General features: G+C 43.0%; 1 protein-coding gene across 2 annotated transcripts in view; it reads right to left on the bottom strand.

The window, feature by feature from the left end:
• MYLK3 (myosin light chain kinase 3) overlaps window positions 1–14,733 on the bottom strand; it is a 50,866-nt gene extending 36,133 nt beyond the window's left edge. Inside the window, exon 1 of one of the 2 annotated variants that reach the window (XR_009455279.1) lies at window positions 14,501–14,733. Coding sequence is in view for 1 of the 2 variants with exons in the window: in XM_019497437.2 (XP_019352982.1) it covers window positions 14,501–14,551 (51 nt within the window). In the remaining variant the exon portion in view is untranslated. The remainder of the gene's footprint in view (window positions 1–14,500) is intronic. The other variant, XM_019497437.2, reaches the window with a different exon arrangement.
• Window positions 14,734–15,578: the final 845 nt, after the last annotated feature.

Here is a 15,578-nt window from a genome sequence, read left to right as displayed (position 1 = left end):
AGATGGGGGTTAAACTTCCCTTCCCCCAAGTACAGAGCTGCCCTGCTCTGCTTACTTAGTGCTGGCTGCAACTATGGACTACAAATCCCAGAGACACCTGGAAGCAGGAAGAGGAAGTGATGAGCAACCCTGCAGAGTCCTACTACTATAACTCTGGACTGAAAATCCCAGAGACCTCAGGAGTTGCATGAAGAAGCAAACACACAGCCCATGCTGGATACATGCCAGAGAGCCATACTGTAGCACCCCCTCCTCCTCACCCTCCCCCCAGCTTCTGGCTTGAGCCTCTGCAGACATGTGGCTGCATTTCTTGACTCAAAGTGAATGTCTGTTCATTTGCTTATTGGTTCAATCTTTGCAGCTTAGACTAACCTGCAAAGACTGAATCAATTCACCCTTGGGCTTTTGGACTGTCTGTACTTAGCCCTAGATATAGTTTGTAAAAACCACTGCAAAAACCCATGCATCACTGTCATAGTTTCCCAGTATTTAGAAAACCACTCTCTCAGGACTGTGATTTACACATCACAGTAGGAATACCATCTACAGAGTGATTCATCTTATTCGTCTATTTGTTCTTTTAGCAGAGGTAAAATGAATTAGTGTAGAAGGAACCAACACCTCCTACACCACCAGTAGTTACTTAGAAAATCGCTATGACCAATTTCAAGCACTGTTCAACTCAAGCTTAAATTTACAGAAGTGTCCATGCATGTCTCAATTTGGGCATTAAAAGTAGAAGCTCCCCAAATTTCTGCTCTTTTTAAAATTTTCTAAGTTCTTAGTGTGAACTCCACAGCCAAATGTCACACTACTTTTTTAACAACATGCTCGATATCAGCCATGAAATGGCTGGGAGTAACTCAAACCACATTACTTATCATTTGACTGGACCTGACAAGTGTTTAAGTGGCTGGTACCTGGTTCCAGAAAAGTTCATGAGTGAATACAATGAAACATCTGGATTAATTTCAGGCTGCATCATGCCTAGAACAAATAACTTTATCTGTCTTTGTCTTCATCATGCTTCCCTCTAAACCTGGTGGTTATGGTAGACATACACCAGACATGAAGCTATTAACCATTCTGTGTTAATAGCTATTCTACCCAATCAAGAGAATCTTTGATTGAGATAGGCCAGATATGCGCAATTCCTGCTAAAAAACAGAATAGCAGCTCTGGCAAAACTGCAGAGCAAGTAGCCCTTCCTTGTTGTCTGTTCCACATTCATCTGCTGATTTAAATCTATGTGACATTTTGATTTGACGTCATTCACAAGTACAAGAATACTTCATCAGTTGAGGCTTAGTCTCAATAATACATGATGAATAGCAACAGTGTTGTAAAGCTAATGGATTCTGCAAGCTCTCCTGTGTTCCCCACAAACACACAAAATAATTACACACAAAGCCAGTGGCTATTCCTATCAGTGAAACACCAGCCTCCAAACTTCTGCACAGCGGCAGAAGCTAGGAGCTGATCTGTTTTAATAAACATCACTCCAGGATTCCCTGAAAACCTTTCAGTGTAAATTTGAACAGCCTCAAATTGGTCTCAGTGAAGTACATTAGAACATCATAATCCTTTTTTTTTTTTCCATTTGAATTTACTGGTCCACTGAGACTGCTAAATTCAACCAAAAAACCCTGAGCAACAACAATACCTAGTACTCTGGAAGTCGTCTATATATATTCAAAGCTTTGTATTGCATATTAAATCACTCCTCGCAACAACTCCATGAAGCTGGGTAGTTCTGACATCCACTTTATTTATTTATTTTTTACTGGTAGAGCAGATGTCAGGGAAGGGGTACATGAACTACTCAAAGCTACACATGGACTAAGTACAGAAATTACATGTAAACCAATATAAAAGTTTCTTTTATAAAAATTGGACAGCTGTATGGCTCTGAGCCGAGCTGCAGCTCCTCTCTACTGCAAGGTGGTCAAGGGGGTGGTAGGATCCCATCTGTGCTGACTCAGGGCCAGGGTTGCATGGCAGGGGGCTCTGCTCCTTCACACAATGCTCCTGACAGCTACAGGGATGAGCCATGGCCTGGAGGTCCATGGCTCTCCACTACACCGGGAACTGGAAGATGGAGGGAGACAGGGGAAGGGGGACAGAGTCAGCTCCACTGTGTGGACACGACCCAGACCCCCAAGACCTGAGCCAGCAAGCTGCGGGGGGGCTGCATGCAGGGGGCTTCGTCATCCCCTCGGCCATCACTGACAGCAGACAGCTGGCAGGGAGACAGTGCTGGGGAGAGGTGCCATGCTGGCCAATCTGGGGTGGCCAGCTGCTTGGCTTTCTCCAGCAGCCTACAGGTCTCGGCCCAAAAGCACTGCCCCCCCCCCCCCAACCGCCAAAGGGCAACAGTGAGTTCTGTTCACTCCCAAACTTATCTAGGGTGCTTAGAAAAAGACACAGAAATTACTGTGAAATATAAATCTGCCTTGCGCTTTTTGAACCTCTGTATCTGGCCATGAAGTCTTCATCAGAGCTGGTATTAAATAATTCACAAAAGTCTAATTTCCAGCCACCAGACTGACAAAACACAAATTCCACTTCCTTCCCAAAACCTTGGTCCCATGTATTTAAGTGACTTATGCACCTCCATATCCCTGTCCTTAGAAGAATAGTCTACTATCAAATAGAGCTAATTTTGGAGAATTAAATTACAGACATTTTAGCCTAAATTTTATTTCACTCATTACACCCAGTAACAACACTTAGGTCTTCCTAAATAGTTCCTCTTCCTTTTCAGTACTTGCACTCTTCAACTACTTGCAGTTAAGTACCATACCAGTTGTGGTTATTGGTGAGCCAGGCTAGATATATTCAATTCATTTAGTTTTTCTTCATTATCAGTTTTAGGTACTTATAGGTTTCCATTGGTGAAATATCGGATCATCTCACCATGAACGTACATAAATGCCTCAAGTCAGTTCCTCCAGTTGAATCAACCTGTTCACCTTTTAACTTTATTGGTTAGCTGACTTTATTCCAATTCATATACTTCTTTCAAAAAACAGAATTGCTCCAAAATGACCCAAGTATTCTCCAATTAATGTAGTCCCATTGGTGCTACAGAGAGAGGAATGGGATGAAGTGCCTGTCTACATACATAGCACCCCAAATCACACTGGCTTCTTAAGCCCCTATGCCACATAGTGGCCACCTGCTACCACTCCTACTGCATTGGGGAGTGAACGTAGAGAGATATTACTTGACATTACTGCTTTCTGTATCCCAGTTAGTACTAACTCTTATAGGAACTGGCAGGATCAGTAGTGGCTACAGGAAGAGAGAGTTTAAAGTGGGCGCCACAAGCACAGGGCACAGTTGGCTAGCAGACCCTGTAAAGTAACAGGACCTCTGGAACTAATGCTCTAAAAAATATCCCAAGAAACTCCTAAATGTTATTACCCCACCTTGTGATACGTAAACCATGGTGTCACCAGTCAGTTGGCCAGACCACCACAAAAAAGACAGTGCAATTAGCAAGGAGGTACTACAAATAAATACAAACACACAACCTGGATTTCCAGATCACAAGGAAAGCATGGAAGTACCAGGAAAAAAAACAACAGTCTGGATAGAGAGCGGCCCACTGGAGTAAGGAGGAACCAAAAGTAAAATTTACAAGTGTAATGAGGAAAAAAAAAGAGTGAATCATCAAGCTCAGGTCCCTATGGTCACAGGCAGCAACATAATAAATATTTATCCAGAACAATTTACAAAGGTGTGCCCTGCTATATACCATGGCCACAAAGCATCCCTGGAAGACAAGCTAAAGTTCAAAATGGACCCCCAATGGGTCAAAATGCCCAAAATGTGGTCTGATACATGGTGATAACTAAGTCATCCAGCCAATGATAAACTTTGCCATGCCTTTTGGCACCCATATGCCACTGGGTATAAATGCCTAGAGCATCAGCTAGGCCTCAAAGGCATTCCAATATAAACTAAAACTGACAATAGAGGGAATCTCAGATATCAAGAATGTAGCAATGACATTTTCACTGTAGGAGGAGAGATGAAGAAACAGGCAAACTAGCGCTAAGGTACAAAGCTATGACTATTGAACGGATGCTGGAAGCAAACCATTACCCTAAACACAGACAAATTGAAGCTGAGTAGGACTGACATCTGCTACATCTGTGCATCTGTTGCTTTTTGAGGGACCCTGAGAAACTGTGGTTCATAAAGGAAATGCCAAGAGTGACAATACAAAGGAAGCCCAATAACTAATGATGCTCACCAACTCCCTGCAAATTCTGCAAAAAACATTCAGAAGCCTCTGAATCCTTGAGACAGTAAAACCTGGGAATGGTTAGAGACCCAAAAACAAGAATTTGGAAGAGTAAAGGAAGCCCAGCAGCAATCCTAGGAATACTACAAAGCACTGACAGCTATGCATGATAACCAGGATCATCACTGATACAAGACCAGCAGCCCCTTGCATTTGCTAGTAAAAACCTGAAAGCTGTAGAAATATGCCGAGTTAGAAAAGCAGATTCAGTTTGGGGCACGAGCTCAATGAGTTCACCTAAGCCACCAAAACGCATACCACCGAGATTATGGTGCTACTACGATGTGAGAAGGTACTGCTCAAAAAAGCCACAGATATGCTGAATAAGGTCTGCCTTAGTACTACAATGATGGTTCACCACAACAGGAGATGAACGCAGTGTGGCTCAGGGATAGTTTATGACAGGCTCCAGGAAATCCAGCAAACGGGATGGGCTGCTCCAATGAGTAAAAAGTTCAGCCTCTAAGGTTAGTCAGATGACAAGCACTTTATGAAGCAGGAAGTTACTTCCAAGCTGCCTGTGCAACATGTGGACAAACAGTAATCCCAGCAGACTGAAGAATTGATGCCATGAGACTGATACATTTCAGTCCAAAAAATAGAAGCATGCTGGACGGGGAGCCAGGATGCTGATGGACTGCATTATCTTGGCTTCCCTAGGGCTGGGGACCCTAGGCTTCCAGGCTCTTGAGGTGGCTGGCCAAAAGCAATTAAGACAATAACAAGCTATACACACAGCCTGCTGCAACAAAGGAATAAAGGTCTAGAGAAAGCTGCACCCATCTGAGCAGCTCTGTGGCAAAGCAATGGCAAACAGCAACCATACAAGTTGCAGTGGTACACAGGTCATAATGAAATAGCTGCAGACTCAGGACAGCAATGGAGATGAAACCAAAGACAGATGCAGTGTAGCAGCAAGCCTGACAGCACGCCAGAATCAGAAGCACTTAGAGCCTCAGCCATCAGCTGGCCCAGTGTAGGAGTCAGAAGAAATAAGGCATTTGAACAAATGAACAAACACAGAAACCAACAGGATGATCCAGAGAGAATGAAGGCAGCAGCAAGACAGAAGCAGGTCACCCACCCACAGCAATTATGCAAACAAGAAGTGTGAAACTGGACTGAAGACTAGTATGCCTGAAGGATTGAAGGGACAAACAGGTTACAATGAACTAGTAATAAAAGCCACTTTCTAATCAATTCTTTCATAGCAAGTTGCCCAACACTGGCATAGAACAACAAAATGGTTGCAAGGAGAGAGGTAATACGCTGCTTGGAAACTGATAAAGCAAGACATTTTGCAGGAGGGAAATACCTGAAGGAGCCACAGCTCTATCTCTGGCATGTAGCTGGAATGCTGCTTCCAGATGCTTCACCTCTAGCACTAGTTTTCTTTAAGAGAAATATGGAACCCTCATTTTATTACCTAGCATGTGAAATACCTTTCACTGAATATCTGGAAACTAAGATGGATTTGCAAGCAATTTGTAAACACCCACAGATCGTCATGTGTGGAGTTGCCTAAGTCCATCACAACACATTATGCGCCAGAGTCAGCTGAGCTGGCCACTTCTATACGCAGCAACCAGGCAGAGCACCAAGCACGAAGGCAGAAAGAGACAGCACTTGACAAGCGGACATAAACAATAGGCTACAATCTGAAACCAACAGCAAATGGATAGCAAAACCCTCAGCAGCCCCAGCTGGTGCAGATCTTGATGCAGCAATACAAACTGTCAGGTAACATGTTAGCAGAGGTCAATTAGTGTTAATAGCAAGCCAATGGATCAAATTCTACCTTCAGACCAACTCTCAGGCTCCAGAAAGAACTAATGTGCATAAATCCAAGGGCAGAATGTGGCTGTGTGCGTTTCCCACTGAGTTTCATGTTGCAATAATAAAATATATTAAATTTCTGAGCACTTTCCCTCATGAATTTAGACCTCATTAGGGACCAACCAAATTCATGGGCCCTGGGAGCCAATTATACAGCTGTAACATGGCCAGAGCCCCCAATTTCACAGCCATATCATAGTTGGGGCCACCATTTTTAAGGCGAGGCAAAGCGCCGCCCCCCCCCACACACTTCTGATTGGCTGAGGGGCCACCTCTCACATGCCATTGGCTGCTGCTTGAGGGCTGAGGGGACGCAGAGCAAACCAGGAGGTGGGTGGCTGCCGGCCACCATGCAAGAGCCTACCATCTGCTTGCACATTCAGGCTTAGGCCTCCTGCTGCTAAATACTCCTTGGACAGTGGGACGTGCTCCCTATTGCCCTGCACAAGAGACAGATGGAGAGAGACAGACTCGCATGGCTCTCTCTCTGCTTGACAATTATTAGCTTTGTTTTGTCAGGTCTTAAAAACATCCAAGGATGGAGATTCCACAACTTCTCTGGGTAACCTGTTCCAGCATTTTACTACCTTCCTCATATGAAAGTTCTTCCCAATATCCAACCTAAACTTCTCGTTGCAACTTGAGACCATTCCTCCTTGTTCTGTCACCTGCCACCACTGAGAAGGCAACAATACTGTTACTATTCTGATACTGCATTTGTCATCTGGACACCCCCAAGCATTTTACAGGAGATACAAGCATCTTTATCCCATAATATAAAGAAAAAATTAAAGTACAAGGACATAACTAGTAGCAGAACTGGGGTTAGAACCAAGTTCTTCCTGAGTCTTCACCTCATTCTTGAATTAGCAAGCAAGGCTAACTGAGCAAAAGGGACCAAGCTACAAAAGCCCATGAAACTGTATAATTGCATCTAAGGAAGTTGATTTCTATTCACTACAACCTTAAGTAAACTGGCTCAGATTGCTTCTCTGGCTCTAAACCTAGAACATACCAGCACTCCACATATTCTTTAACAGGAAATGCAACACACTAAAAAATTAACTCTGAACTTTGGAGTAATTTTATAGGCAGACAAGGTTATTTGGATAATTGTGGTATCGTTTATTAGACCAACTGAATAGTTAGAAAAATAGTTCTTCATAAGCTCTCCCTACTCTCCATATGCCTGAAGAAAGGTGTTTGTGCCTGAAAGCTTGTAAAGAACCATTGTTTGAACTATTCAGTTGGTCTAATAAACAATATCACTTTTCCCCAAATAATCTTGTTTGCCTATGTCCTTAGACCAACACAGCTACAACCAACATCCCCGAAACATGGGAGTAATTTCATTGCATTGGTTTCTGCATTATGCAGAGTTCAGGTTAAAAATGTGTACATTTCAAGTTGGCAAATGTCTTTCTACAACCAGGTGTCTTAAAAAATTAAACGATAAGAGGAAAGAGTAGAGGTACACCAGTACCCAAGTCCATATCGTATTGGCACCAATAAAAGGAAAATTGACATCATTGGCAATCGGCTGGTTTTGGCTGATGCGGCCAATAATGTCACCAATAAATGCCATGTGCTTGAGCACAGCCACAGCATGCACACACCCAGCCTGGGAGCTTGGAGAGCAGCGTCCGGCTGGTAAGTCTGTTTGGAAGTGCAGGGAAGGGGTGGAGGGAAGGAAAGGGTGTGGAAAGGGCAGATCAAGGCCCCTGCAGTGAGGGTGGGAGGGGGCTAGGGCAAGGGGAGAAGCAGGCCAGAGCCACATGACTTGTCTGGATGGCACAGGGTGGGGGGGGACAGATTCCACTACTACATGCACCTCCAGGGGACCCATGGGATGCATGTGCCCCCCACAGCTGTGCATGGGGTGAGGGTCAGCTGCCACTGCAGGCTGCAGCCAGGGGTGGTGAAGGGCTCTTCCTTGAGGGGTGGGGAGGGGTGTTGGGCCAGAGCTATGCTTGGGGCGGGTGGCAGTGGTGCTGGGAGGGGGGGCTATGGTAAATTTTGGGGTGGCTGTAGCCCCCCATACCTCCCCCACCCCAGCACTGCCACTGCCCACCCCAAGCACAGCCCTGGCTCACCACCTCCACCCCCGCTAGGAAGAACCTGGCACCACCCCTGGCCCTAGACCACAGCAACAGCCCACTCTTGCCCTGCACGCAGATCCAGGGAGCACACACACCCCCATGGCACCCCCAGGTACATGTAGTGACATGTACATGTAGTGACGGGATCCGATCCTCCCTCCCCACACCCCCCAGATGAGCCACACAGCTCCATCCTGCACCCTGCCCCAGCTGGGCAGCATCTGCCCCAGCCCCATTCCCTCCCCTCACCTCAGGGGCCTCAATTTGCACACCCCCCCCCGCCATGTCCCTTCCCTCTCCCTGCCCCTTCCCTGCAACAAACTTACCAGCCAGACACTGCTCTCCAAGCTTCCCAGCTGGATATCAGCAATCAGATCAGTACTGGCCAATACGGCTTGTTAATAATCGGCCATCGGTACTGGCCCCAAAAATTTTTTATCAGTGTACCCCTACGAAAGAGTTACATATTATTTCTAAACCACCTATAGTAAAATGCTATCATTCATTTGTCATGAAAAAGCAGCTGGTTAGTGTGTTTAATAATGAGCCAAACACAATTTTCACTTACGCCAGCATAAATTCAGACTAAAATTTCTGACTTTTCCATAAGGAATTATACGCCATCTCTTTGGTCATTCTTGATTATTAAGTGATCAAATGATAATATAGTCTGCAATACTGTGAACTAAAGACCATTAAATGTTTCAGTATGCACAATAAACCCTTGTATTTTGGGAAGAAGTCTTGCACCACTGAAATCAGTAAGATGTTTTGCCATTGACTTTAAGTATTAACCATTATCAAGTGCATTTGAAATACTTCCTTTGGACTGTACCATAGACATCATTGAGGCGCCTTTAGACCATCAAAGGAGATAAATGCAAAATTTTAAAGCAGCATATTACAGGCAACCCTTTGGGGCAAAATAAATGAGGGATTATTTATTCCAAAGCAGTCTGAAAGAACATTTACCAGCAAATTTGTTGTCTAACAGTAATCTTTTTGGAGACAGGACCCTCTCTTACTATGTGTTTGTAGAGTGCTAGTACAGTGGGACTACGATTGCTGTTCGAGTCCTCTGCAATACAACAGTACAAATTATGACAATATGACAAATTAAGGTTTCAGACATTAAATACACAACATTCAGGCCAACTGCAGCCATTTAACCACAAGCACAAATAAGCAGATGCACAATTTAGCTGCTTGTGAGATTGTTTCAATAGGGATCTGACATAATCCCATTTGTCTCAATGGAAAAAAAAAAAATGTTCTTTAAGAATTTCATGACTTTTAAGGATTTAGCTAATAATTAGGAAGGGAATACTCTCATGACACCTACAAATCTTTCTTCAGCTCCTTTTCTTTCCCTTACACTATGTCAGGCTTTTAATTTTTTTTGCAGAAATGTGAACTACTGCATTATAAAATCTCAAACAAGCACAACACCCATTCTCAAGCAAATAGCTATAACAGCTCAAACAATTCACCTCCAGGCAATTTTAATGGCTGCTTTGCTTATTATACTGTACACTTGGTGCTTAGAGCCTTGAAAAAGATGCTAGGTGCAGTCCAATAATAATTTTTTTGCCATCACAAAGGCAGATCTTATGGCCAGCTCCTAAGGCACTTTTCTTCCTGACTTCAGTGGGAGTTCTGCGCGAGACAAGACTGCAGCAGGTTCAAACATACACAGCAACATACACAGCCCAGAAGGGACCTTGGTCCCCGAAACCCTGATCAGTAACAGTCCCTTACCGTAAACCTGTTGATGTAATCAGAAACACAAAATCCTCCCATGCTCAAACGCAGGGATTTGTGTAGCGAAGATTCTTGATACAAAGTTCCCATTTTTTGGCTCCTGTTGCAGTCACCCAGGGAGCCCAAAGCTTTTGCTGAATTACACAGCAAAGCTCCGGTGGATCTTGCTAGAATTCTGCTTGTGTGATAAACTAGGCATTTCATCTTATCTGCCACTACAGCAGGCATTTCAATCATTTCACTTCCTTATCACTAGTACCAAGTTCTATCTGTATCCCTGCAGCTCACTTCCTGAATTGCTGATAAGAGCTACTGTAAGGCATGGAAACAAACTTATCAGAAGGTGATGGCCCAACCACTGAAGAGTCCCCTCTTTGTATTTCTCTGAATGTTACTTGGCTCCTTATTTTTGTTTAGTTTAACTTTTTGTTCCCATATTTCAAGAGTACAGTTAGATTCCACCAGCTGGTTTATAGTGGTGCTGCTCCCGCAGTCAGTTATATATGGTACTGCAACAAAGTTTTCATTTGACCTTAATCACATGAACATTTTCCTCTCAAAGTTCAGTGGACAATATCATAGCAAGGAAGAAAGGTCAGTGGACAGTCTCAAAGATTCCTCCTGTTTTTAACACCTGAGCACTCATGAGCAGTCATTTGCGTCTGCAAATTTATTAATAGGCAAGCTATTCAAAAGACAGTCCCAGTTTTTTGCATTTGTAAAGCAAATTTCTAGGTGGTGTGAGCATGCATGCCAACAAATGTTGTACCTGCAGAACTGGAGGCCGAGGAAGGCTCTTCTAACCATCTTCTACAGCTGTTTTAAATAACAAGCGCATTTTAAGTTATTAAGCAGATTAACAGAACCCAGACTCAATGCTCATTCTCAAATAAGTGGCCTCCAATAAATCACTCCTTTATTGTGTCCCAGTAGAAATTAAACTAGTTTTTAGATTGTGGTTCTGTGAAATAAGGACTGTGTGTGTCCGTGTTTCTAGTGTAATGGATCCCATAACACTACATGACCTAAGAAAGAATCAGGTCTGATGGAAGTAGCAAATCCCCTTGCAATTGTGTGGTTGCTTCATTTTTTTGTGTGAATGCAACAGATTTAGTAACCAATTGTTTTAGTCCCTAGTGAGCAACTAACCCTGCTTGGCTACTACAGTCTTGAGTGCATTAGAAGAAATTAGTGGGATTACACTGAGGAAAAGTAAAGTTAGATCCAGGTTCTCACCCGACACTTCATTAATGGCAGTGACATCAGCAGAGATGCACGAATGTCAAGGAAGGTGGTGTTTAGAATCAGCACAGGCTATTTCTTCACTGACAAAAGTGCATTTTTTAACCATAGGATAACAAATATGTTTGTTACAGCTGCCTCCCTGTAGAAACTAAATGAAGAACAGGCACTGAAGTTGCCTTGTGAACTAGAAGTATCAGTCACACTCCTGAGGAATCTCTTAAACTCTCTCACAATAAACATAAGGGCCAGTCTCCAGTTAGGTAGGCAAGGTTTTTTGGGTAGATGTGATCTCTTTTATTAGACCAACTGAGTAGCTGGAACAAAGTTATTTGCAAGCTGTTGAGCGCAATTATCCTTCTTCAGGCATAGGAAGTCACCTGAAGAAGGGTGACTGCACCCAAAAGCTTGCGAAGAACTTTCTTGCAACTACTCAGTTGGTCTAATAAAAGATATCAGATTTACCCAAAGAACCTTGCCTGCCTACGTCCTTAGACCATCACAGCTACAACCAAAAACCCATGTCTCCACTTAGATTTTTATAGCAAGGTAATTAATTTACCGATTCTTACCCCACCACTTCCTTGCTCTCCCGCAAGAACAATAAATTATATTTGGATCAATGCAGACAGTCAGAGAACTGCATGGTGAGGAGAGGATTGGATTGTCATGGTTAAAACAATGGAATGGACTAGTCTAGGTTACTCGGACTAGTCTAGGGTACTCAGCATGCCAAAAGCATCTGCTCTAACCCAGAAGGCATGATTTTCAGTTGTGTTCAGCAAGTGACATTTAAGACATGGGTAAAAGGGCTAGAAGAGATCTGTTTGGGGAAGAAGCTGCTGGGGCTTAGGAAGCCACAATAAAAGTTATTGGGGTTGAAGAACATCTGCTGGGCAGTGGGCAGTGTTTGTAGTATAATGCCCTGGCTTGTGACCCAGACAGTCTGCTCCTGGATAAAACACAGGCTCTGAATGCCAGAAAGTCTGGGATCTATCAACTTCCTGTGTGATTCTGTATTTAAGCTCTGTGCCTTGATTTCTCCAGCTGTAAGATTGGGTTGCCAATACCTCCTCTTCTCATATGAGGCTTTGCAAGACTTTTAAGAGCCTATGATTCAGTGCCTGTTATGTTATTACCAATATTATTAAAGATGGGGCCAAATCATCATCTCGGGCCCCAGGCATCCCTGAATTCTAGGGAGGTCACAATTCAAACCTGGACCTGGTCCTTATCTCCTGAGCATCCACCACCAAGAATGGGCTTCTGAATCATTCTGCCTGAACAGGGCAAAAAGATTCAAAGGGTCCTGAGGTAACACCCTCAGCAGCAACCCTTACGTCTCCTCTCATGAAAGACAAGGCACACTGACCTGCCCCAAATGCCTGCTGCCAAACCACAGCATACCACACCCCTGCCCCACCTGAAAGTATCACTGACTGCAGTAGAAATCATATGCAACTAAAAGAGGCCTGAGAGGGCAGGTAGTTCATCTCTGCCCTAGGACAAAATTCAACTAAACCCCCCATAACTAACAGGAACAGTCGGCACGTTGTGAGCGACTCATTCTTCTATGGGGGTAGCAAGACAAGAGAAGAAAGTATTTGGCACTCCTTCCAAAGTATTTCTGCACAGAAAGGCCAGGGCATTGTGTAGAAGATAGGGTGTGATTTATGGAGTCAGAAATGATAGACACAATAGAAGTTAAAATGCAATAAATTCCAAGCAGGTACAAACAATTGCATTGTTATTCTGTATTTTAGAAAAAAGTATATTACTTAATGCGGCAGCAAAAGCATGTACAACATGAAAGTGTCAAGCCAAATGGAAGATCTTGCATGACAGAGAGAATCCTTTAGGAAATTTGGCAGTCAGTCTGGAACAAGCAATGCTCAGCTTGCAACCTTCCATTAGCAGATCTAAATACAGAACTGTAGCGTAAAACAACACCTCACTGCAGTGCTTTCACTAATTATTATTGAGAATATAATTATTGGGATGATCAGATCCACTTTTTCCTAATTAACCTTTGTAAAGATTCAACATGAAGCTATTTTATCTTTTTGGCTACTTTAGTTCAGACTCTAAGCTGGGTTACAGAGGAGTGTATAAAGCAACTAATAATGTATGACTTACTGCAGAAGATAACAAATACCCCACTTCTGCTTGCTAAGCAATACTTTCCCTTTATTGTATTCAATCAGAAAATAGGACAATGCACATGGGACCAACATTTCCTTGGCTACATCTACATAAATCCAGAGGAGCCATCTGGGATTTACACTAATGCAAGTAAAAGCAGAATTCAGCCCACAATATCAAAACAGATATTTATACAGTCTATTATATGCAATACCTCACTTAAAATATTTTGTTCCATGTTCAGCCAAATATTAATTACTTGTAGAATAGAAGAAAAACTATTGAATAACAGAAGTGGAGTGAAATATTGGTAGTGTTGTGTGTGTGCCCTGCTACCATGTGAACTAGGCAAACAAATGACAAAGCCAAGTAACTTAAAAAACTAGGAAAAATCTTTAACATTCAGAAATGCATGTTGAGTCTGCTACCTCAGATTCTAAAATGAATTGCTTCTGAACAAGGTTTTTTTTCTTCTGAACATGGTTTTGTTTTGCTTTCATTACTGCCATGAATCATTTAGGCATGAGAATATGTTGGCCAACTAGCCTAGGACATGCAGAATGAAAACTAACAGAAGACAAAAAGGTCTATTAAGAAGCCATTAATCATGCATTATTTTTTGCACCAGATGCAAACAAGTTAACAGCACCTTCACTTACTTTCACTAAATGACCATGAGAAGTGAAAGAGTTCAGTGCTTTGCAGGTGAAACTTCCTCAACCCTAGGATCAGGCTCAAAGATCAGCCAGCAATACGCTCACAGTGCTCTACAGGCACAGCAAAGCTACTGTACCAGTATTTTAAGTAATTTACAATCTAAACATCATTCTTTAGCTGCAGGTTTTAGTTCACAGTATAATTTAGAACAGAGGATATTACTTTCCAGAAAACAAATGCAGATTCTCTCTCTCTCACACACACACACACACACACACACACACACACACACGCTCGTAAGTACCGTACATCTTCAAAGGCTTCAGAACAAACTTAATACATTAACAAACTGTGACAGGGACCAAAGCCACTTGCTGATCCTTTCCCAAAATCTTTAATCAATTATTACAAGCTCCTACCAAAGCAACTTCCCAGTTGTTCCAGTACTTACCCTTTCATTTTGCTTCCATCCATGTAACAAATTAGAGTTGGATACCAACATACAGCAGTGTTGTAGGGACTGACCCAAGGAAATGCAAATGGACACTGCAAACAAGGCACTGTCACCAGAAAAGAATTTTTTTTTAAGTCCCCCTTCAGCTTTTGATCAGGATGAGTAGTCAGGGGTTTGTGAGGAGTTGTGCAGATGAGGCATCTTCTAGAAACAAGCAATTTCTGGATGTCAGTGTCTCACTATGAGCATATATCTATAGTTGCTTCACTCAAAATGGATTAATGTAAAGGTCAGGTCCAAGGGTCAGCCCCCTCCCCCACCCCTCCACTCCCGTCTAATTAACTAACATTCATTTTACAGCCTTGACCCCTTTGCAGTAGAAAACATTCCCAAAGTCAAAGGAGTGTGTCTTAAATTATATTCCATTTATAAACCTGTGTTAGCTCGTCCTCACTTTACATTTCAAAAAGAGAATATTGGCAATGACAGTATTAGTCAGGCTACTTCTATTTAAGAGACCAGACAAATATTAGGCCAAACTCACCCTGCTATAACTCCATTAGTTTACACAGATTATCCCCATGGGTTAATTTGCATGTAAACTACTAATACAAGTATAAATATAAGTAGATTTTTTTTTTTTATTCTGCCCTGCTGTGCCTGCCAGAATTGCTGGGCATTGTACCTGCCAGCTGAGTTAGCAAGAAAAAAAGCCCGCCTAGCTAGCAAAATATATAACAACTCCCTGCAAACTTGATAGCCACAAGAGCAGATTAAAAGTAATATTAAGACCAAGTTTTTACCTCTCCATGCCTACCTTGCTCCTGTCAAACATGTAATTCTGCATTCAAGTGCACATTATGAAGTGAGTCCTGCCCTCATGGCCACAAAGGGAACTCTGCAAGCAGAACTGGCACAAATCCTCGGTGCAAGGATGAAGGGGCAGGATTAGGGAGACCAGGCAAGAGTTGTACACCACTATGCAATGCAGAGCCCTCCTCTACTGAGGGCAACCTTCTTAGCAGCGTGCAGAGATCCAACAGCAAGCAAGGTCAGGGGAGGCTGGGGGTGTAAC

The sequence above is a fragment of the Alligator mississippiensis genome, chromosome 10 (assembly GCF_030867095.1).
Source record: "Alligator mississippiensis isolate rAllMis1 chromosome 10, rAllMis1, whole genome shotgun sequence".
NCBI lineage: Eukaryota > Metazoa > Chordata > Crocodylia > Alligatoridae > Alligator > Alligator mississippiensis.
The sequence above is the reverse complement of the archived record's forward strand: the minus strand, read 5'-3'. Positions and strand labels throughout refer to the sequence as shown.